We start from the raw sequence: 23,498 nt of genomic DNA, 5'->3' as shown, positions 1-23,498 counted from the left end.
TAAGGTTTGCCCGATTGGTCCCCCACCCGCCAATTAATAACTTATCATGTAGCCTGACTGAAGAGAGCAAAACATCAGCTTAAGCACTGCATACCTAATGTTCAGAGTGGTATGCATCTTGCTAGATTAAAATTATTACACGCCAACAGACAGAAAGCACAAAATGATAGGAGACAGGGGGAGTGCAGGCTGTGTTCTTAAATATAAAGGGTGGAGGTCTGCTGCAGGTGGTAAGTTATTTTTCACTTCACCCCCCAGCATCACAATACCTGCCCAGTAACTGATCCTTTAATGGCCATCGCTGGTGATAGTGCGAGTACCCAGGCCTTTCATAGCAATATCTGGTATATGATAGAAATGCAAGTCATATCATGTGAGCATCAAGTCAGGCGATGCAAGAACCTTGACTCATGAAGTCAAGAGATGCTAAATGCTTGCACAAGAGCCAAATCTTTTGGCTTTGCCGGGACACATTTGATTCTAGAAGGTTAAAAACCTCCTTAGGACAATATTTTGGGACTCCAAAATAAAGTAAGCTCTAGCTACCATCGTGGAGTACTAAAATCTAAGCTTAGGCAATGATAACTGGATCAAAGCTTTGACCTAATTGGGACAAACACTAAAATAGCAAAGATTAGTACTCCATTTCAGACAAAATCCTTGAGGTTGAGTTTGACCAACTTGTTAAACTTCGGACTTCTAGTGTTCATGTGCCACAAAGGCATGGGATTTTCTTTTTTTCTTAAAGTCCAACTTGTATCGCATATCATTTGGACAAAAGGTTTGATGGAACACTAGAACGTATTCCATCTTTGAAGTCTGAAGGCGTACATTTGATATTCATCATCAAATGTTTATTTCAGCACTGAATTCCATAAAAGGATTAGAATAAAAAACAATTGAAATAAAACATCTCACCAAAAATACTGTTACTAATGTGAACAACTATTCATGAAAGTATTCAATAAACATTTGCAAATGATATGTTACAGATTCAATGTACAACAGATTTTTTCCAGCACAATCTTTAAAAGTTGGTTACAAACAAAAATATCCATTGATTATCTCTAAACCAAGGTGTCCGGTACATCTGGCAAACTTATTTCTCAAACTCATTACCAGAGTGTAATCATTAAATATCTGGGCATTCACAAAACACTTTAACAGGAAACAAAGCAGTAACACTAATCGATATCATCTCATTATCTCATTATCTCAGATACATAGATTACGATATGGTGCTCATAGTAGTCCTCGCTTCTTCCTTGAGTCTTTATTTTGTCGATATAGTGGGCATTATAACATCTTAAAGGTGTCCATCATAACTGGATTGTTTTATCAAATAACCACATCATATACTGGATTAACGGTCGATAATGATCAAATGTTTGTCCCTTCTGATCCATGCTTTTGCAATAAAATTAGAGAGAGTGAAGACAATATCAGGAAGAGGTGATTGTTTGCAAAGTTCTTCTGTTGCCCTTGGGAATCTGAATGCATAGTTGTGCAAACTAACCTTCATATTGCAACAATAAATGACTGTAAATAAGACACAAAAACTTAATATAATGAAAATTCTCCTCAACAAAAGGACTACAAAATGGGCAGCAATTGGATTGCCAGTGATACAAACTCTTTACTAGTGGGCTGGGTGGTAAAATACCAACTGCCATTCATGTGCACATAGATCTTCCAAATGGGTTTCTTTTTGGAGGTTTGCGGGGGTCATCTCGGATGACTAGATAAGTCTTGTCTGTATATTTATTCTGAAACCACTCCAATTATGCTTCAGTGACTGTTTACCACTGCTTTTGATATTAGTAGGACTAAACCACAAATCATCTAAGTCGACCACTCCAGCTAAATCATTGATGCAACTAAGTGAGGTCTCACTTTGGTAACTTTTACTGCGCTTCAGAGCATCATTGTACTAAAAGTGTTGGACATAACCATGTCCAGTAAAACAAGGATTTTAATGCTGTTGAGTCTCACACAGTATGTGGCCCCAATTGCATATTTATCAAAGCATTGGTGTGACTCTTCTGCACTGACAATAGTTTAAGAAAAACATTTTCAATACGGGTCAATTTTATTGCATAACAATGCCCTCCTTAGTTCAGTACCATGAAAAGCTGAGGCATCTGTTTGCAGATTCTAAGCCTCCTGGGCTTGGGCAAATTAATTATGAGGAGTTGGAAAAACCCCTTACAACGTTGCTTTTTTTGCTACGTTCACATTTGCTTTCATCTATGTGGTGTCTTCATTTCATGTCAGAACTCAGCTGTATGCCAAAGTAGTCAAAGAATTTGACTTCCTTTATTGGAGACCCATTTATTTGCAGCAGGGAACGGGGCCCAACATTTGCTGCACTGCACAAATGTGGTTTTTTGAACAACTGGGTTCATCAAATTATCGATGACAGACGGTAAACGTCTGTTTCACGAAACCACTTGGAATGCAGGACATCAGCAGCGCAATGACCACGAACACAATCTTTATAGGTTCATCTGCATCTAGAATTGATATTTCCTCCACAAAGCCAATGAAAAAAGAGAAACGTGTGGGGGCCAGAACACATCTCTGGCAGATCCCCTTTTCCACAAGAAAGGACCTAGTGTTTCCCCCCACAAACACCTTCACGCAGAGGCTTGTTAGAGTACAATTGTTTTCTCTCAAGAGGGGGTTTAAGATATATTTTCCTGTTAACAGTTTTCCACAGTTCCGATTATGGTATTCAGCCCAAAACAGTTTTAATGCCAACGAACTGTAAGTAGAATGAAACCTCTCTCACTATACTTGTTTGCTGTAAGAATTAACAAAAAAGAAAAACGTTCAACTGTGCCTGCCACTGGAAGCCTGTTTGCAAATGACTAATGCCCTTCGATTTTTCCGCCCAATCCTCCAATTGGGCTCTTCTCTGCAGACTCCAAATTCAGTTATCTACCAAAATGCCTTGCTATCATTAAGAGTTATGGCAGATATAAGGGATTCCATCCTTGGCTTCTTTCTTGTTTGAACAATAGCATATATTCCTTTAGAAAGGAAGGGAATTTGACATTATTAGGAGAACATTTGTGATTAATATGGGTATCTGTACTGTGATGGCATTTTTATTTAGAAATGGCAAGCAAAGCATGAACATTTAATGGACAAAAAGCTTGCCGTGGTTAGAGTGAAGTGGTAGGTTCAAAACAATAAACCATCAGAATGTGAATTTAAATGTGTAACACAAAGGTTAGGGGTTTCAGGATACAGGCAATTCACTATGTTATAGCAGGCTACAGCTGAAAGACACTGTTGCAACAAGCATTTCCTAACAAACCTGCTTCCTCAACATTTGGAAAAGTTCATGCACCTTTTTCAAAAGCAAAAGCAAGTGTTTTTCGTTTACAAAGAAATAATTAAATTTATGAGAGAACTCCCAACTGAAAGGAAGACCATTTGAATTGCAAAAACTAGGCAGGGATTTGGGACAACATGTTTTTCACAGGAGGAGACTTTTTTAAAGGGTTAATGCAGTTTAAAGAATTGGAGACCACTGAGTAGTCAAAATACACTGTAGAACAAAAATATTTCATATACTTACATTAAAGCTCTTGAATGCAATTTGATCCAAATTATTTAACATAAAAAAATAATCTAATCCCTTTCAGTGGGTGCTACACTAAGGGAATCGACATGGCAGTGATTAATGGGCTGCAGCATTTGTCTTGTGTGCTTTAAATTTGTAAAATGTTGCCACTTCAAAACAATGTTCAAAATTAGCGGCACCGTAGGCACTAATGCATATAGCTGAGATTTAATGTGTGGGTTCCATAAAATTGAATATAAATCTATACATCTTCCCATGAGCCAGTGTTCCCTTCAAACAACGTCCAAGAACACAATTGAAAAAATAAAATACTACATGCAAAATGCACACAAATCAAACACTAATCTTGGTATAAAATTAAGCATTAAGTAACAACGCAAAACCAAAAACATGATTAGTGCAAAGTCTTGGTATTCATGACATGAACATAAATTAAGACATTAAGGATGCGGCTGATTCGGGCAGATTGAGAACAAAAACGTTCCTGCTCAAACAAAAACAAACCAATTCCTCCCATATGTAAATTATGTTAAAACACAATATGAAAACTGAAACCATAAAAAGAAACATGACAGATATTGAAAAGCTACAGGTTCCTACTTACAAGATTTATAAGAAAGGAGAATTTGGATAAATGTTGCTGCAAGACAATAGAAATAAAACGGAAATAAATCAAAGGACAGTAGTTAGAGAATACTTTAAAGAAGGTGAAATTTTAATGAAAGTGCAGAGAAGTTTTAAATCTTTTCCAGGTTGTTATGAAATTAAAAGTTGACAAAATGGTAATCAAGGCATGTGGGGAAAAAGTCTAAAATAATTTCAGTTGTGTGCACTGCCCGTAGCATTTTACACATATTCAGTGAGGAAATATAATATATGATTATTATATTGAACACACCACAAATGCAAGAAATCATTTAATCTGAAATCACCCAACAGGAACACTACCTATCCGATAAATGGTTGAGAAGTTTAAAACAAATATGCAAAACAGAGAATAAAAAGAAGCACAGAAGAATACATCGAGAAAGACTAGATTTTGCATATACCATATTTCAACTTTAATTACCCCCACCAGCTTAACTTTGCTTGAGCTACAGATACTGTGAATGTGATGCTTCGAAGGAAAACTTAAAAGCCAACTGCATGAGAAAAGATCATACTGTTTTTAGCAAGGCATGATATGTTGTGGTTATTAAATGTACCACAAGGAAGACCTTTGGTTCCACCAGCAGATTGCGGCTGAATTCTTAATTGAAAGTGATAATATGGTGGTTTATCGATAACAAATGTTCTAATTAATTACAGCACACAAATACAGCTCAAATATCGCCCCCTCTTCAAATACTCGAAGATTGCAAAAATAAATTTGTCATAGTTCTCCAAAAGTCTGGGAATAGATTTAGGGGAGCAACATATCACACCTTGAATGGTTAGGAAGCACAATCTGCTTTCATCTTCTATATTCGAAGACTAGGCTAGGTATTGCAAATCTTGTGAATGGGTATTTGGGGAAAGCAAACTGTTCAGTCTTTCCCCCGGTGGGCTGTAATTAGTTAGATGAATTCAGTAGAAATGTGTTAAGCATGTGCTACAAAAAGTGAAACTATTTTGATTTAGTTTAAATAAAAGCAAACTGCAACCAACAGGCCTGTATATTGAATGACGCTAATTGAAATAATAGGTTCCCAAAATGCACCACAGCCAATTTCACGCAAGGGCAATCTAACATCCAACACAAACATGTTCCCATTCCCCTTACCACAGCCAACCTGTGACATGCAACCTTTGATTTGCAGTAGGACTTTGAGAGTTGGAACAGATGTAGTGCTTCACAAACATTAACCTAGGTAGGCTCGATCAGATCATTGGGGGCATGAGAGGGTTAACATGACAAAAACCACATAGCCCGTTTTAAGGTGTACACTTTAAGCCGCTCCCAGATCCTCTTCTGAATTCTGATTTATCCTACATGTCATTAGTAATTTTCCCCATAAATCTAAAGGAGACGGAAACTAGTTGAACTATAGGTGAAACAATACCTTATGGTGACTTTCTTTAGCATGTTTTCCATTTACTTCTACCATTTTAGGCTATCTTATTAGTGTTTGTTGTGTCTGTGTGGAAATAATGTGGTGGGTCCGATTTTGCAGACATCACAATCTCTGCATGCTTAACCCACCATTGCAAAAAGGGGATTAGCAATGTAGATGGGAAAATAGTCTAGACGTCTGAAGTCTATAGCAAAATCAGACGCACAAAGTTGCCATTACACATTATATGACTTGAGCGTTTGAGGTGGTTTGTTAGAATGGCAGCCCATCATCTGGTGGTTATTTGAGAGCGCTAGAAGAGCTTCATAGGTATCTCAGCACATTGGATTGCAGAGGCCAGATCTCTTTAACTAGCATTCCTCACCGGAAACCCTGTGTTCATATAAATGCAGGTTTCAATAGACTACTATAGACTATGTTACAATCAAGCAGAGCCATCAACATTGGTCAAGTTAATACAACTCCATGTTCTGAATCAAGAAAGGGGTGAGGGATTCTTCGCAGCAGCAGGAAGTTAATGTTCTGGACCACAAAGTTAATCTTGCGTTCAAAAGTGAGACTTCCATCAAAGAAAACACCTAGATTCAAGTTCAGATACTGATGGGCGATCCTAAACTTTACAGTCACTCCAACGGGGCTGGGAATGCATACACCCTGTAACGTGGCCTCTGATCTGTTCAAGCAGAGGTAGCTCTATTTCATCCATTGCCTGAATAATGGGATACATTATTATCCATGGGTAATTATCCCAAAGGACAAGATTTATCATTGGCATGCATTTGCAAATGTGTCCAATAGTAAGCTAGAGTCTGTGCACATGGATGCATATAGGTATTGGACCACCAATTCAAACTGGTTGGCTTTGATTGGAAGGCAAGGCAAGCATCTATTCTAAGATTTGACAGACTTCCTTGACATAAATAAGTGTTTTAAGGAGAATTGAGTGATCAAAACTGACAAACGCCACAGAGAAACTAGGAGTATCAAACTGGCTTTATATTCATCTACAGTGATCAGGAGTAGTAGTTCTTTGTAGGCTAGTGTGGTCTCTGTAGCATTCGCAGGCCAAAACCCTGACTGTTGTGGCAGATTTTGTCCAAATAGTCTTGTAACTGTTGTAATTGCATTTGCATGATTTTGCTGAGGGGAGGAAGCTTTGGTACCATCCAATATAGGCGGTTGACTTCTCAATGAAAGACTCAAAACTGAGAAGAAATGCATTATTCACAAGATTCAACATCAAGAGAAACTTTAAACCAGCTATCATAAGGTACTGTCAAATCTATCCTTTTCCTCTGTAGTCTATCTTGCCCATAAACGTGATCCTTAAACTGCCATTTTGTCATAATAACCCAACTTGTTGTCACACCCAAAAATACCATCTCTCAGTGCCCACATTCCTCAAAGATGCAGTAGGGTTCATCACAATGTGCGGAAACATGACATACTGAGACATGATGTTCAATATGACAATCTTCACAAAACCCACGTGTCATATAATAAAACAAAGGAAGCAATGCAGAAACAAAGCTGAGCCACACAAGACACTTCACTGCAGCCACAACTCAGGATTAGTAGTTCACTATGGTACACACTCCAACCTCATAACAAAATGTGATCTTGGTTGCCTGTCTCTAAAATAAATATTTGTTTTGTATGCCAGTGGCAAAAACACTAACAACAACATTTCTGTTACTTGTACTTTTCCACAGGGATTACCCTTGTACTGCTCACCATCTTCACCCCACTACCGCCTGTACGGGAGAATAAAAGCAAATGGTGTTGCAGGGTACTGACATTAAAATGCCGGCCTTCAGACATTGCACGGTCCTAGACACCAAATATTTTCTCAAGAATTATATTACAGTTCATTGGCGGCTGAAAAAAATTAGGACCAGTCAATCACCTTTCCCAACCACACAGTGATTCGGCCAGTTGCCATTATAACGTTTATAGCTTTTTTTTGTGTGCACATGCGCAAGTTGTCTCCAGGGGGATAAGCAACCTAGTTCTGTGCAGGTGGCGACAGGCAACTCCCGGCGTGCCCAGTGTGTTAAAGCGGGATGCACCGACACTGCCGGAACTGGCTCCCACAGAGCATGTGGCATGCTCCATTGTGTTGCCAGAAGACCTAAGCCGATTATTAGAGCGAGACACTGGTTGCCGTTGGGAGTGTTTTTCACAGTGACATGCCAACATCTATAACACTGAGTGCAGTCTTCTGCAGCGGATCATTGAAGCCAGATCCTGGTTGTCGCTGGGACTGTTTTCTGCAGTGACACACCAGCACCTATAACACCGGCGTGGAGTGAGGTGGGAGTGCAGTCTTCTGCAGTATGGGGCAGCAGAGTTTGTCTGGCAGTTAAAGCACTGGGTGGAGCAGAAAAGTCGATAGAAAGTTATTTATGGGGGAGCTCAGGATAACCGTGAAGGACAGCTTAGCTTTTTTTTGTGGGTAGGCGTGCATTTTGACACTCAAGCCAGATATTATATATGCCAACTACTTAGCGTTTCTTGTGCACTCCCTAAGTGCTGCAATGTATATGTGTGTTTCCACTAGGCTATCTTTGGGTTTCAACCCCCTTCAGGTAGTGTTATCAAGTACTCCCTCAGTGTCATCTAAACACCCCAAAATAAGAGGGGAGTGAGCCTGTGCACCTTGAGCAACGCAATGTGTTTGAGACGGGAAGGAAGAAAAGACAAATTAAAATGTTCATTTTTTTTATTTGGCATTTAGTTTATTACAAATTTAACAGCATAATACAATTCCCAATCCAATAAAAACAAGACGCCAAAATAATGTAAGATGAAAGGTGGGTAAGGACACATGAAACAGGCGAAGAGGGCATAAAAAAATCTCAGAAAACAGAAAACATACAAGCGAGTTCAGGAAATCGAATCAAAAGGATTTAGCCAAGACGTTGTAGGAAAGGGCTCAATAGCAGTGTTAAACAGAGCCCTTCCCATTCGCTCCAGTCCTCTTACGTTTCAAGGCAATTAGCGACAAGTTCATTCCACATTTTCCAGCGACTTAATTTTCCCAAACATAGGTTCAAGGTACTTTCCAAGGGTATATATCATTATGGTGTTTTTACCCCCGTAGAATGCCTCCCACCACATCTCTGCATCAGTTCTGAATTTCTCATTCAAGTGTTTGAATAGATGTAATTTTCTCAGGTCTTTCAGCTCAGCACAGAACACAGTTTAATGTTTTAAAGATTCCAAATACATGCCACACAGGCGGCACTGATCAATCCCTGACTTGTCTCCATATCTGAGGAGAGTGACCTTTGTATGAAGGACATTTGATCGGAATCTTAAGAAGAGGTCCCTATGTTACTTGGGAATCTTCTCAAGTATTGTGGTGTAACATTTGGAAGGGCAAAGATGTTCTTTGAGAGCGTATGAAGGGAGGAGTTTGATATTCGTTCTGTTTCTCTCCAATCGTTCGCCACAGGATCCTTTTCACATATGTTGGATTTTTGCAGAGGGTATCAATCTAGGTGGCCAAGTTTAATAGAACAGCTCTGCATCATTCAAACCACAAATTCAAGGGGCAGTCGTTCATACCCCACTGTTTTACCTCGATCACCCTAAATTGCAATAGGGAGTCTGTGACGTTCACCTTCATGAACATACCATACCACCCTCACGTATAAGACAACAAGCCCGCCTCATGTCTGAATATTGCAATTGGTACAGAGTCCGGAAGGTGCAAGATCCTTTTCCAGAACCGTCCCTTGAGGTACTCCCAAAGTTCCCAAGAGAGACCAAGGCAGGCCTCTGCCGCATAGTTAAGGATTGGTGTTACTTTTTGGTTGTAAAGGTGACCGGGAGGAGTGAGAATTTGCCAAACCTTCATCCAATCATGATTCCTTGGGCCGTTAGGTGTTTTATTTTCCCCTTTAGGCAGTCCGTCCATGATGATTCGCAAGCGTTTGACTTATCATGGTCCAGAGATATTTTATCTCGTTTACTGGCCACAGACGCTTTCCATTCAGAACCCAGCTCTGCTTTTTCTTCTTCCGGCCCCTTTGGTTTTCCAAAATTATTTCTGACTTTGCAGCATTTATCTTCAGAGTGTTTTGGTTTACATAATTTGCAGAATGTCTACTTTCCTTTGGAGACCGATTGGGAGTCTTGTCTAAGATCACATCGTCTGCATATAAAAACCAGCCAACTGGGATCTCATTTATTATTAGTGGAAAAGTGGATTCATGTTCCAACACTTCAAGATCCTCAAACAGATTAAACAGGATCGGTGGAAGAGGGCATCCTTGTTTCAGGCATTAAAGGTAAGATTATTGAGAGGAGACTACCAGGGGGCGCAGACGTGATGGTTCCCTAAGCCACCGTCTCCCTCTTCAAGCCCGATAAATGCTAAACTTTTGGACAGTGCAGGGAAGGTTTAAGGCTGCAAAACCAGCAGAAAGATGAAATAAAGCGACTCAGCAACCGAACAACTGGAGCCCAGTGGAAAGGATCGTGGGGATAGGCGGATATCAGCCTTTTATCAGGAGCCCCTAAGCATGATAGAGGGCCTGGACTCGAGGAAGGGGGAAAAATGGCCGTCGCCACTTGAAATACGCGTCCCGTGCGTTAGAGGAGCCTTCGCGCTGAAAAGAACCGGCTCATCAGCAGCGAGCTGTGCCCGGCAGATAGAGGGTATTCCGGGCCTTTGGCGAGGTGCTGCGGCGACGAGGACATCCACAGCCAATTGTAGCGCCCAGCTCGCCGGAGGACATGAGGCGACCAGACAAGCAGCGACCGGTGCGGAGGGCCCGGCGGGGATAAGCGGCAGCCTTGCGCGAGTGTCCCGCTCCCGCCCCACTCCCTCCCCCTCCATCAGAGCCTGCTCCTCGGCCCCCTCGTTGCCACACTGCACTGTGCTCCCTCCAGGAGCGAACAGCGAGCGGGAGCCTTCCCCCTCCCCCCACCCTCCCTTTGCCTCGCCTCAGCACACACGGGTGCTCCCTGGCTGCACGGCTCCTGTCCCCGCGGCAGGCAAGCCCCCGCGGGCACCAAGACACGGCCGCTCGACGTCGGGAGAAGCGCTGCTGTCTCCTCCCCCCTCTCTTAGCAGGCCTCACACTGCGGACAAGCTTGGCCTGAGGCACCCTCTCTCCCCGACCCTCCTCACGAACACTCGGCTCCTGCCACTCACGGGGACAAGAGGCCTACAGCCCTCCAGGTGGCAATTTACGCCCCTCCCACCTCAACAGCATCAGTCCTGTGCCGCTGCCCCCCCTTCCAAGCAACAGGGGCACAACACGACCACAGTCATGAACCAAGACATGCAGTGATCACTGGGAACATTTCAGCGGGCTGGTACTGACCCGGTAGCACGGTGCAGTTCCCACGCCACGGGACCCTATGTGTAATCAGCCCTGTGGAGGCCCACCATCATTAACAGAGCCTCGTGGCCGACCCCAAGACCGTCAACGGTTCTCCACAAACTAAGCACCCCACACAGCGCCAAGAAAGCAGCACAGCAGTGCATTAGGCCTACTTGAGAGGTGCATGGGGGGAGGGCGAGGAGACTGGGAGCGTACAGAGGTGAACTAAGGCAAACACATCCGCAAAAGGGCCACGAAGTCCGGGGCAGTTCATCGCTGAGCCGTGATAGACACCAACCGAAGAACTGAGCACAGCAATACGACCGAGGGAGAGAGCACCCCTTTGCCCAGCCGTCCTCTTCCACAGCTACAAACGCCCAGGGCCTCCATTGGTGATAAGGCTGGATCCACAAACTCTGGCAACCCTGAGAAGGTTTAGACGCATTGATACAATTATGGAAGCAGAAGAAGCCCAAAGCACTTTGGATATCCCTGCCAACGACTGCGACAGTGCGACTAAGTCCGACATCCGCCTGCTGCTCGGGGAAATTAGATCAATGAAAAACAGCCTCACTGAAACCGTGTCTGACCTACAAACGAAAGTGGCCAAAGTGGAAGATCGCTTGGAAGCGGTTGAGAACAACCAACAATCAGGAGACATCGTTACCATGCAATATGAAGCCAGGCTCTTAGACCTTGAGCAGAAGGAACGAGACATGGAATCAAAGGTGGACGACCTCGAAAATCGGGAGCAACGCTCCAACATCCGCATAATCGGATTGGAGGAAGAGCGAGGAGAGACCCAGTCAAGCCTGGAGAGCATAGTAAAGTCCCTAATTCTGTCTCTCTATGATGAAATAAACCCCCCGAAACTCGAGTTTGACAGAGTGCACAGGGCAGGTGGCTCAACGAGAGGCCCTCGCTCGGTCCTAGTTAAATGTCATTACTACACGCAAAGGCAGGACATCCTGCAAAAAGCAAGAATAAAGGACACGATTGAATTCCGCGGCTCGACAGTTAAGCTATACCAGGATCTCTCTGCGATGACCCTGGCAAAGAGAAGAGGGTGCCGTCCCCTCACGATTTGGCTCCACGAAAAGGGCGTGACGTACTGATGGGGCCACCCATTCTCCCTCACATTTGAGAACAACAGCGAGGAGTACAGGCTCACCTCAGTGAAAGAAGTGGAGCAAGCTTGCCGCCACCTACAGGGCCCAGCAAAGGACTCAGAAGCAGAGGGCCGAAGAGAACCAAAGGGCCCGCGCCGAGAACTAGTCGATAAACCCTCGAGAAGAGGTTGTGCGCAACAGAAATGGAAATATAAACGCTTGAATACTCCTTGAACTGCCTATATTTTATCTCCTGAGCGCGCTATGTTATTGTGCTCCAACTCTTGCTGAAATGGCTACCATAAAGCTCTGTTGAGTTTTTGTCTTTGATGATAGTTTGCCCAGGTTGAGTTAAGTTCTTAGGGCTCATCATACCCGAGTCCACTTTTGTGGACGCACTTTTTTTCTTTCCCTGCACAATGGATAAGGTCACAATTAGGGCTTGAAGAGGGGCCCTCCTAGTGTGGCCCTTTCTGAACGAGGGCGTCTCTTTTTTCTTCTTTCTTTCCCCTTATTCCTAGTGAAAATGTGCCTAGCAGCATTCCACACAGGGGAGGGTGGGGGGGCGGGAAGGGTCCACTTATCCACTCAGGACACCAGGCTTTGAGCATATAATGAATCTACTCACACACACGACGAAACATGGCAATTGTTTTTTAACTTTATCACAGGACAACGGGGCCAAGCAAGCGATGGTACAGAAAACGCTATCTTTACTTCAGAATATGGCTAGCTCTTATGGCATAGTCTTCGGCTCCCTCAATGTTAAGGGCTTGAACTCCCCGCAAAAGTGGTCAATGTTAGCGAGACAGTTTGTACAATCCAAACTAGATGTCCTCTTCATACAGGAATCAAAATATATTAATGGCGAGGAAAGAAGGCTCTTCGGGAGGGACATAGGGGACGCAATCTGGGCATCTGGCCCGCAGAAGAAGGGGGGAGTGGGTATTCTACTGCGCAGGTCCCTGGGAATGCAGGTAAACCATATACATAGGGACACGCACGGGAGATATGTTGCGCTCAAGGGTGTACTAAGAACGCGTCCCATTACACTGTGTGCTGCTTATGTCCCCAACCAAGGGCAGTCGAGTTTCATTGAGCCCCTGTTTGAGTTCATTGAAAAATGGAGGGAGGGCGCACTGATTTGCGGGGGAGACTTCAATGTTGTTATAGACCGCGAATGGGATTGGCACTCAGCACGACAAAACTCCTTGCCCCCAAGCACACTCCAAGGTGACAGATTTTCAAGTCAGCTTAGGGAACAACACCTGATAGACACCTGACATGTAACTCATCCGGGAGAAAAATCTTTTACCTTTTTTTCACCACCACATCACTCTTTTTCCTGAATTGACTACCTGCTACTGGGAGCGGAAAATGAGAGTGATATCCTGAGAACAACCATCCAAATAGTAGCCTGGTCAGATCACGACCTGTACACCTTGGAATTAGACCTGGGCCCACTCCCTACCCCAGACCACCGGTGGCGATGTAATGACCTGTTATGCAGGGACCCAATTTTTAAGGAATCCCTTTCCGAGGCCATCACAGAACATTTTGAAATCAACGACACTGACGGTATGTCGCTGAACACTGTCTGGGAAGCGGGGAAGGCTACGATAAGGGGCATCCTAATATCCGAAGGAACAGCCAAAAAAAGGCTCCGGCTGCTCAAAGAGAGGGAACTGAAAGGTGACATTACTCGCCTGGAACGCACCCTTAGGGAGCACCCCGTAAGCGACAACGGCACCATAATGAAAATTAGGAAAATGAGAGAAGAACTAAAAGACATATGGAATGGCAAGGCCCTCACTCAAATTAAATACCTCAAACAGAAGTTCTTCGAAAAGAGAGACAAAGCACACACAATGCTAGCAAACGGACTCCGTAAACAGAGGGCAGATAGAGCAGTCTACAAAGTTAAAGACGAACTAGGTGTCCCACTCACAAATCCCCAAGACATAGTAAGTCGCTTCTCCGATTTCTACTCGGAACTGTACACGGCCGAGACCGGCGGTACTTTCCTTAATATTAAGGAATACTTAGCCAGTATGCCAGGCCCGCCTATCGCTGAAGAACACCTAGAAATGCTTAACGCTCCAATCACGGCGACAGAGGTGCAGGGAGCAATTTCAGTCCTTAAAGCAGGCTCAGCTCTGGGACAGGATGGATTCACGCCAGCCTTTTACAAAAGAAACTCTGGCACACTCGCCCCATTTCTCGCCAAACTATTCACTTCTATCTTAGAATCTGGACAAGCTCCCGACTCCTTCACCGAATCTATCATTATTGTAATCCCTAAAGAAGGTAAAGACCCCACAGAATGTGCATCATACCGGCCAATCTCCCTAATAAATGTAGATGCTAAAATCTACTCCAGCATACTAGCCACCCGCCTCGCTCAGGATCTCCCGCAACAAGTCCATACTGACCAAGTAGGGTATGTAAGAGGCCGGCAAGGGGCAGATAACGTTAGGAAAACCCTAGACCTCATGGCAACACTCCGAGAAGCGGGCGAAGACCCCTTCTTATTATCAGTGGATGCCGAGAAGGCTTTTGATCGGGTAGAGTGGCCCTTCTTAAGGGCTGTCCTGGAGTGGGTGGGGTTAGGAGCTGCGTGGATACAGGGAGCGAAAGCATTGTACCGTTCTGCCCATTCTAAGGTTTCAATTAATGGTGTCGCATCGCGGTCCTTCAATCTTACTCGAGGTACGAGGCAAGGCTGCCCACTTTCCCCTCTTATTTAAGCACTGGTCGTTGAACCCTCGCCCAGGCCATTGGGTCCAACCCAAGTATTAGAGGGATCCCGTGGGGGGGCAGGGAGTACAAGTTGGCAATGTTTGCCAACAACATCCTCTTATACCTAACCGAACCTTCTTACTCCATCCCCGCTTTTTTCCAGGAGCTGTCACGATACGGGACCCTTTCGGGCTTCCGGGTCAACCAACAAAAAACCATAGCTGTCCCCTTAAAAGACAACACCGATCTGGCGCTACGTTTAAAGGCAAACTGGAAATTGAAGGTGCAAACTGACTCAGTTCGCTACTTGGGGGTTAATATAACAGTCTCCCTGCCTGACCTTTTCGAAGCCAACTATACTCCACTGTGGGTAGCTATCCAAAACGATATCTCCAGATGGCGCAAACTTCCCATGTCGTGGGCGGCGCGCTTTACTGCCATCAAAATTAATGTCCTCCCACGATTCCTATTTTTATTCCAATCTCTCCCGGTCTTAGTCCCCGAGTCCTTCCTAGCAGAGGTGAAGCGCACACTACTGAGATTTCTATGGGCGGACAAAAGAGCAAGGATCCCATACTCCACACTGATCCAACCCAAGGAAGAGGGAGTTATGAGTTTCCCAGACCTGGGGGAATATTACAGAGCAACAGAACTCTGTGTGCTCCCGGACCACCTTTGGGAAAACCCCGAGAAACAGTGGGTGGCAATAGAAAATGGCATTTTCGCTCCGGTCACCCTGGGAGAGTGGTTATGGGTCCCGATGTCAGCCATGACACAGAGGATTAAAAACACCCCATTCTTAAGGTATTGTGGTCTCTCTGGCGCCCATCCCAGGCCAAGCAGTGTATCACGACGTGGCCCTCACCCCCGAGTTGCCTTTGTTCCCCACCTATTCAAAACTTGTTGAGTGCTATCCAGCAATCCCAGTCATGGTACGAGGCGGGTCTTAGTCGGGCGGGACAGTTGTGGAAGAATGAAGTGTTTACAACCAGAGAGGAATTGCAGGCTGACCTGCAGGGCACGGACGTCTCCCCTTTGTCCTTTCTCCAGTTGAGAAGCGCCCTGCATGATCCTAGGTAGGGTAACTCCCTGAAGCGCTCTTGGACACCGTTTGAGCAAATCCTGAGTTCTCCCCAGGCGTCGAGAGGTCTTGTATCAAAGATGTACAAATCACTAATCACGAGGGGTCATTGTCATCGTCCACCTTCAGAGGTGAAATGGGAAACTGACTTAGTCATAGAAGCCCAAGCGGGGGTATGGAAGGGAATATATAGAGCGGTATGGTCGTCATCGGTCTCCATGCAATACAAGATGCACAATGTGCGACTACTGATGAGATGGCATTACACACCCCTTAGATTATCCAAAATGTTCCCCGGGATATCCCCCTACTGCTGGAGGGGGTGCGGAGAGCAATGCGATTACTGGCATCAATGGTGGGGATGTGACAGGGTCCAGGTATATTGGCGAGAAGTGCTGGGCTGGATCCGAAGAATAGACGGGGTCCACAGAGACCCAACGCCCACACTGGTTTTGTTCGGAGTAGAGTCAGAGGAAGATGAAACATATGAATCACTATTGTATCTGCCACGCAACCTCTTATTAGCAGCTAGAGTGTGCCTAACCATTAAATGGAAATAGATGGCACTACCCTCAAAGAGAGAATGGTTAATAAAGGCTCACGCTATATACGAGATGGAATGCCTCACGGCAGCTGTAAATGAATCGCGCAGAAATATTGAAATGATATGGTTGCCCTTCCTAGCATACTACACCGCGTACTGGGAGTCCACAGACTAATTAGACTTACCATCTTAGCCAACCAGTGGAGCTGGGAGCAGTGCCCCATGCTAACAGCCAATTGTTTACCCCAAGTTCTGTACTGTTTCTTTTTCCCTTGTGTGGTAACTTGTAGAGCAAAAGCAATATGGTAATGCCAATTGTTGATTCGCACTTCAATCTTGAGTTCTGTCCCAAGAGAATGTGATGAGTGGAGGGGGGAGTGGGGGGAGGTCGGGGAGGGAGGGGAATCAAAAGCACAAGACTTGAGTTATTGCTTTGCACTTCTTTCTTCTTTATGGTTTCTATATGAATGTTTCATGAAAATATTATGAAGGAATACTGTGTATGCAACAAGGATTGAAAATGTCTTGTGGTGAAAAATGTTAATAAAAACACATTTAAAAAAAAAAAAAGGTAAGATTCTTTTGGTTAGATGACCTATCTGGTCCAGTTTTATGTGCATTGAGGTTTCTGAATATAGGTCCTTGATGGCTATCAGCAGGTCATGGGGGCACCCTCGCATTCTCAACTTCTGCCATAGTAGCTCTCGGTCGATGCAATCAAAGGCCTGCTCCAGATCTATACACGTGAGATAAAGTTTGCCATCTCCTCTGGTTGTTCTCATTTTCAGGAGGTTGATGAGTAGCAGATTGAAGCCCCATCCCACCTCTTTGTCAAATCCAGTTTGTTGGCAGTCAAAGCTCTCTGAAGTTACCACCCACTCATTCAGACGTCTTAGGAGTAGAGCAGAAAATATTTTGCCCAGGACGTCCAAGAGGGCGATCGGTCGATATTTCTTCGGTGCCATCCTGTCTCCCTTTTTGAATATGTGGACTACCACTGCTGCTTTCCAAGACATCAGGACTTTCCCCGTAAGAAGGATTCTTCTGAACAGTGCCAGGCAAAAGTCAGCCCAGGCCTCTGGTGCTTCTTTTAACATTTCATTTGTTAGCCCATCAGGTACTGGGGTTCCCGACCGACTCGCCTTCTTTATCACCATCAAGATTTCTTCCCTGTCCAGCTCGATTTACCATTGCTGTCCAGGATACTCCAATATGGTTCTCACAGCTTGGTTGTGCTTTTCGTAGAGGGTTCCAAAGAAACTCACCCAGATGTCTTCTAGTATGGGATTTAGCTGTAGTGGGCAGGTGGATGCCCCTTTCTCGTTCAGAAGCTGAACGAGAAAATCATGATTTATATTATTGTTTGCATTTAAGGCCTGTAGCATTGATTTGGCATCTTTCTGATGGTTTATTGCTTTGTGGGATATGATCCAATTCTTATATTTTCTTTTTCCTTGAGAGTCCCTCCTTAATTGCACATAGTAGTCCATTTAGCCCTCTCAGGTCCATACTTAGGAGGTTTTTCTGGGCTACAACGTCATTATCATAATTATGGATCGGTTTATAGACAGCTCGCATTTCCTTACCTTGGAGCTCTCTGAAGGCAGCCAGGATGCTATTGTATTCGACTCCTTCTGAGTCACGAACTTGCCATGCTACGAGGGAGTTGGTTAACTGAGGAACTTCTCGCAGTTTAATGCGAAGTCTATTTCTTTCCACTTCCAGATATCGTTTTCTGTTACCGTTCTGCACCACGCCAGTGTTATTGGCTCATGATTGCGATAAGCAGTGTGAATAGACTCTCAATCATTGAGGGAGTAGAATACTATAGACAAAGAAATAATCCAAGATTGCACTTTGTTTCCCATTGTGCCAGGTCTGGGCTCCAGGGATGTCACCTTTTGTGTGTTGCCATTCAGCATGTGTATGCCTTTCAGCTCCATCTCATTCAACCACTTTAGCTCATTCAACCACTTTAGGCCTCTGCCGGTCTTGGATCAAATGTCTTCTTCTGAACTTTGGGAAATCCTTTGCCCAGATGGCAAGCAGTCTGTTTAGATTGCCGCAAATTATCAACAGTGGATACGATAAGGTTTGTACATTCTGTCCATCCGCCCGTCACTGTGTCTATGAAGATGGTTCCTTCTTCGGAGTGTGGGTTCCAGTGTAAGTTAAAGATCAAGAGCTCTTGACACCTGTCCCGGCTCTCCTCCAAATCTATGATCAAGATTTGGATGTAAGGGTTTGGATTAATTATTTGAGCTACCTGCAGATTTAGGCCATTTCTTAATACTCTTAAAAGCTCCGATGAGGGCCTGCCACCTATGCCCCTTTTTGCTTGGTTTAGATACTGGGTGAAACGTTCCAGGAGCAGTTTCCATTAACCAAGATTCTTGAATGCATATTATGTCTAATTTGTCAACAACCGGGTCCATACTGTGGAAAAGGTGAGCGAAGCCTGCGGTGTGCGAGAACTCGATATCTAACCTCCTGGCTCTATTCTTTGTTCTCGTGGCAAGGGCCTTGGGTAGCTAATTCCAGGAGTACTTGTGCTCTCGGGGCATCTTTTTACCCAGATCTTGGTGGACCACTCTCTTTGATTTATTCTCAGTATTAGCACCACTTACGGTAAACTTTATCTGACCAGATTTCTGCAGTCTATCTGGGGTGGTTCTAGCCCTTGCCAACTTCGATTGATTAGCATGCTCCGCCTCTTCCTCAATCATGTTCTTCTGCTCTTTTTCGCATTTCTTCAAGTCAAATCCCAGGGAGATGAGCTCATCGCTTGCATCCAAAAGCAGTAGGCTCAAGGAGGAAGAGCCCATATGCATCGAAGAAGTCAACTATCTCAATGTCCTCTGTGTCAATCACCCTTAGTCTTGGGATGTAGTGAAGTAAACGCATGATATTTGAGTGATTTAAGATTAGACCATTGTCCGCTCTTAATTTCCTTTCCAAGGTTACAGTGTGTCTTGCATCTGTCTGATCATTGGATTGCATGAACCACAGCTGAAATGGTTCCATAGGCCTTAGCACTGCGTCTTATGTCTCCTTCATGAAATGCTTTGGTAAACAGTGCCGAAGTACGATCCATTTTTGATTTCAGAAGTAGGTTGTGACAGTTGTTGGTCGATATATCGGCCATGAGTCCCCTTCAGTTTTTGATTTTCGGGGTGTGTTGTTTCTTCATAAGGTTTGATAAGGACACTATCTTCATATACCGACAGGGTCGAACAACGGGCCCTCAACACTGTCAATAGGGTGTCCTGGTTGTGTTGATGGTTTGCTAGATCCTCCGGCGGTCCTTCAGTAGCAGGAGCTTTAAGAGATCCTAATCTTTCCCTGTTCTTTCCTGTTGCTGTTGAGAGCCCAAGGAGCACATTCTTGAGATTTCTCAAGAAGCTTCTAGAGCTGCATGCTTTCATCTGCTTCAGTTTCTGCATGTTTTATGATTTCATCTCTTGCTCGCTTATCTTTGTTATATTCAGATCTTTTTCATTGGTTTTGTTCTGGTCAAAGATTGAGAAATTGTGTGTCCTGGCAGGAATCCTTCTGGAGTGATTCTCGCAATCAGCTTGTATTATCGCACTGGACTCAGAGGCAATAGCAGGTTTCCACCGTTTCTGCACCAAAGTAGACTCTGCTGCTACAGATTTAGGTGTAGGCGTTGGTACTGTTGGTGGAGAAGTTTCTTGCCAGGGCTCATGAACCCTTTCCATGGTGCCTGACAGTTGTGTCAACAGTAAGGTCTCTGCGTACAGAGTCGGCAGATAGCTGGTAGCGTAGAGCGGGGCATCCATGGGATCGGAGTTTCAGGACAGCTCCAATGGTCACTGACTCCATTTCATGAACAGGATTTTTAGCCTTCGACCATGAGGCAATTTCACAAACTCCTTCAAGGAAAATCCTCATCAGACATGGCATCTTGCATGAGATCCACCAGCGATTTAAGAACAACTCCCTCCATTTCCTTTTCCCTCTTTCTTTTTTCGCTGCATGATTATATAAAGGATTCTACATAAATTAATTTGGAGTGCAATCAGCGCGATCAGAGTAGTCTGATCTTCATAATTGTCGCTCAGGTTCTCGTAAAGTTTCAAGTATGGGGCCATGGGGCCAAGGTAATTGTGACTGGTGAAAGGATATTGGTTTGTAGTTGGGCCTCACAATAATCATCCACATCTGGCCGCCTCTGGTTTTTAAATGTTTGCTTTGATTTCCTATGGTTGATTGCCTGGCTTCCATGTGGGGGGTTGATTCCCTACAAGACTCAGATTCAGAGGATGACTCATCACTGGAGGTCTCCCTCCTGTTCATGCAGCCTCTGTGCCAGCCACTAGTACTTTGTAGGCTACCCTGAAGTTGTGAGTGGTACTGAGAGGGTCTCACAGCGAATGAAGGCTCAGGTGTGGTGTTCAGTCTATGTTATTATGCTGGGATGGTGGATGCCGAATACCAGGCGTTTGCCTGTTTCCGGGCTATGGCGTTTGCCCCATTCTCGAGCACGCTTCGGTGCTTAGGCACAAGGCCAAGTGCGCAATGTCTTTAGTGAGTCTTGCGGCCAAGGTTGGATTATCATGTGGGCCGAGTGATGCATCCCAAGGATGAGGACCTTCTTCATGACTCATCAGTTCCTATAGGTAGCGGCCCCCTCTTGGCCCAATCATGCGACCCTGGATGGTTTTGGGTTGAGGGATCATGGATCATTGATTCCAATACCTCCAAAGCACTTGGGCTTCTTGGCTCCATTACGCAAATTACTAACTACTTTCCTAAAAAGACCTCCTTATCACTGCAAACCACATAGGAGAATTCAGACACATTAAGGACACCAACTATATCATCCCCAAAAACAATAGCTCCACTCTTGGCAGGTCCGTTGGAATCACTTGTCTCCAAACAATTTGTTAGACTGCTCATTTGCGAAACTCTGTGGGAGTCAATTTATTTGAAAATGACACCAACATCTCGCACAATGGGGAGGGTGTCGATGGACTGGGCTGAAACGGGAAAAACTGTATCCGGCACTGAAATCAGTGGTCTGGCACAAACCTGGATTTAGATCTCTTTGCATCTCACAGCATAACTGCCATACAAACCCTCACTTACATCCTCTTTGTCGTTCCTTTGCCAGATCTCTGGCCCCCTCATATGATCTCTGTGCTCTGTCCTGTCTCCTACTCTCCCATTAATGGTGGCACCCGATGGGTAGTCCTCATGGATTCCTTTGACTCCTCCAGAGTCATCCTTAATGTCTATCTAAACGGCACTGTCATGGTGCAAGGCCCTCAGGCCAATCTCCACCTCTTTGATAGGCGGTTCCCTCGCCTCATCAATGTCCCCTACTCTCCTCCCTTGGCTACCTTGCCCACTTTTCCTTCCACCTGTGCCCTACCTCAAGCTCCCTTCACACCTCCACAGGGTGTTCCCCTGATTTGTACCCCTCCCCGGAAGGTCTTTAAGGCTGGCAACCTTCTTCATCTTGCCACTCTCAACTCTTGCTCTGCTGTCAAACACTCCTCTGACATCTGCCACCTCCTAGAATGTCCTCGGTTTTAACGATACATGGTTCACGGCCAGCTCTGTCACAAGCTTTGACACTCTGCTCCCGGATGGCTACAAGATCCTCTCTGCCCCCAGATCGACCAGGCCCATAGGGAGTGTAGCCTCGATTGTCCCTGAGTGGATTCCTGCCTATATCATCCCCACTCAGACTTACTCCTCTTTCGAATGCCTTGTATGCAGGCTCTCTCTCTCTCTCCTAGCCACTGTCTTACTGTTGCTACTCTCTACCGGCCTCCTGGTCATATCGCCTCTTTTCTCTCAGAGTGGGCTGACCTCTCATTCTCCCTGGCCTCAACCACTCAACTCCTCCTCATTGGTGACCTCAACATCCATCTTGATTCTCCCTGTTCCTCATCTGTGCTCTTTCGCGACCTCTGCGATTCGCTCTCCCTCTCTATCCTACACTCTGGCCCGACTCACTCTGCTGGTCACAACCTTGATGTCCTGATCTCCTCTGGCCTCCCCTCTCTCTATACCCCCCACAATTCCTCTTTCCTGCAGTGATCATTGCCTCTTCTCAACTTTCCATCTCCTCCTCTCAAGCCAGGCCTACCCCAAGACTGCCACACACCTTGTCGGACATCCGGCCCAGGAAGTGTGCGTCAGTCGAGTCTTTCGCCCACACCTTCTCCCCCCCCCCCTTCAGCCCCGGGCTGACTCACACCCTGACACAGCCCTGTCCCTGCTCTACTCCTCTATCTCTGCTACTCTTGATGCTCTTGCCCCGGTCATGAGGATCCGCTTGAAGTCCAAAGCCAAGTACAATTCTTGGTATGACTCTGACCTAGCTACACTTAAACGCAAGTGTAGGTCGGCTGAGAGGAAATGGAGGGCTTCTTGTTCATCCTCTGACAAACTTGTCTGCTGCCTGCTCCAAAGGCAATACTGACTCTCTGTCCGAGCCACGAAGAGAGTCCACATTCAAGCCTGTGCCTCTACGGCATCCAATAACTCGGCCAAACTCTTTAAAACCTGCAAGGAGCTGGCCAACCCTGCTGCAGTCTCCACCCCTCCTCTCGCCTGCAAGTTGCTTTGCAATGCCCTTCCCTCTCACTTTATATCTAAAACTCAGGACATCTCCTCTGCTCCTCTCCCCCCTCTTTCTCTGCCTGCTGACCCTCCTTCAGCTACCCCCCACCCTCTGTCTCCTCCTTTCCTCTTTTCTCCCCTGATGAGGTTGCTGGACAAGTCCAAACTATGAAAGCCTCATCAAAACTGGTCCATCCCTGTTCCTCTACAACCATTAAAGACCACATAGATACCCTCGCTCCGGCCCTTGCCGATTCCTGCAACCTCTCCTTTGGCTCTGGATCTTTCCCCTCCCCTCTGAAGCACTCCCTTGTTCATCCTCGCCTCAAGAAACCCACAGCTGATCCTTCTTGTCCGGCTAACTATCGCCCAATCTCCATTACTCCCTTTCTGAGTAAACTCCTGGAAAAGCTGGCCATCTCTAAGCTTAACCTTAAAAATCGAACTCC

At 45.2% G+C, this 23,498-nt stretch overlaps 1 protein-coding gene across 6 annotated transcripts in view; it reads right to left on the bottom strand.

Moving 5' to 3' along the window:
- The window catches only part of RALGAPB (Ral GTPase activating protein non-catalytic subunit beta), a 2,501,232-nt gene that overhangs the window by 1,701,725 nt on the left and 776,009 nt on the right, over positions 1 to 23,498 (bottom strand). For 4 of the 6 annotated variants that reach the window (XM_069652125.1, XM_069652127.1, XM_069652128.1 and 1 more), the window contains exon 12: positions 4,197 to 4,232. The exons of the other annotated variants lie outside the window; for them this stretch is intronic. In XM_069652125.1, coding sequence (XP_069508226.1) covers positions 4,197 to 4,232 — 36 coding nt within the window. The remainder of the gene's footprint in view (positions 1 to 4,196; positions 4,233 to 23,498) is intronic. 6 annotated transcript variants of the gene reach the window in all.

Source organism: Ambystoma mexicanum, chromosome 3p (assembly GCF_040938575.1).
Source record: "Ambystoma mexicanum isolate Mex_15411 chromosome 3p, UKY_AmexF1_1, whole genome shotgun sequence".
Lineage (NCBI taxonomy): Eukaryota > Metazoa > Chordata > Amphibia > Caudata > Ambystomatidae > Ambystoma > Ambystoma mexicanum.
The sequence above is the reverse complement of the archived record's forward strand: the minus strand, read 5'-3'. Positions and strand labels throughout refer to the sequence as shown.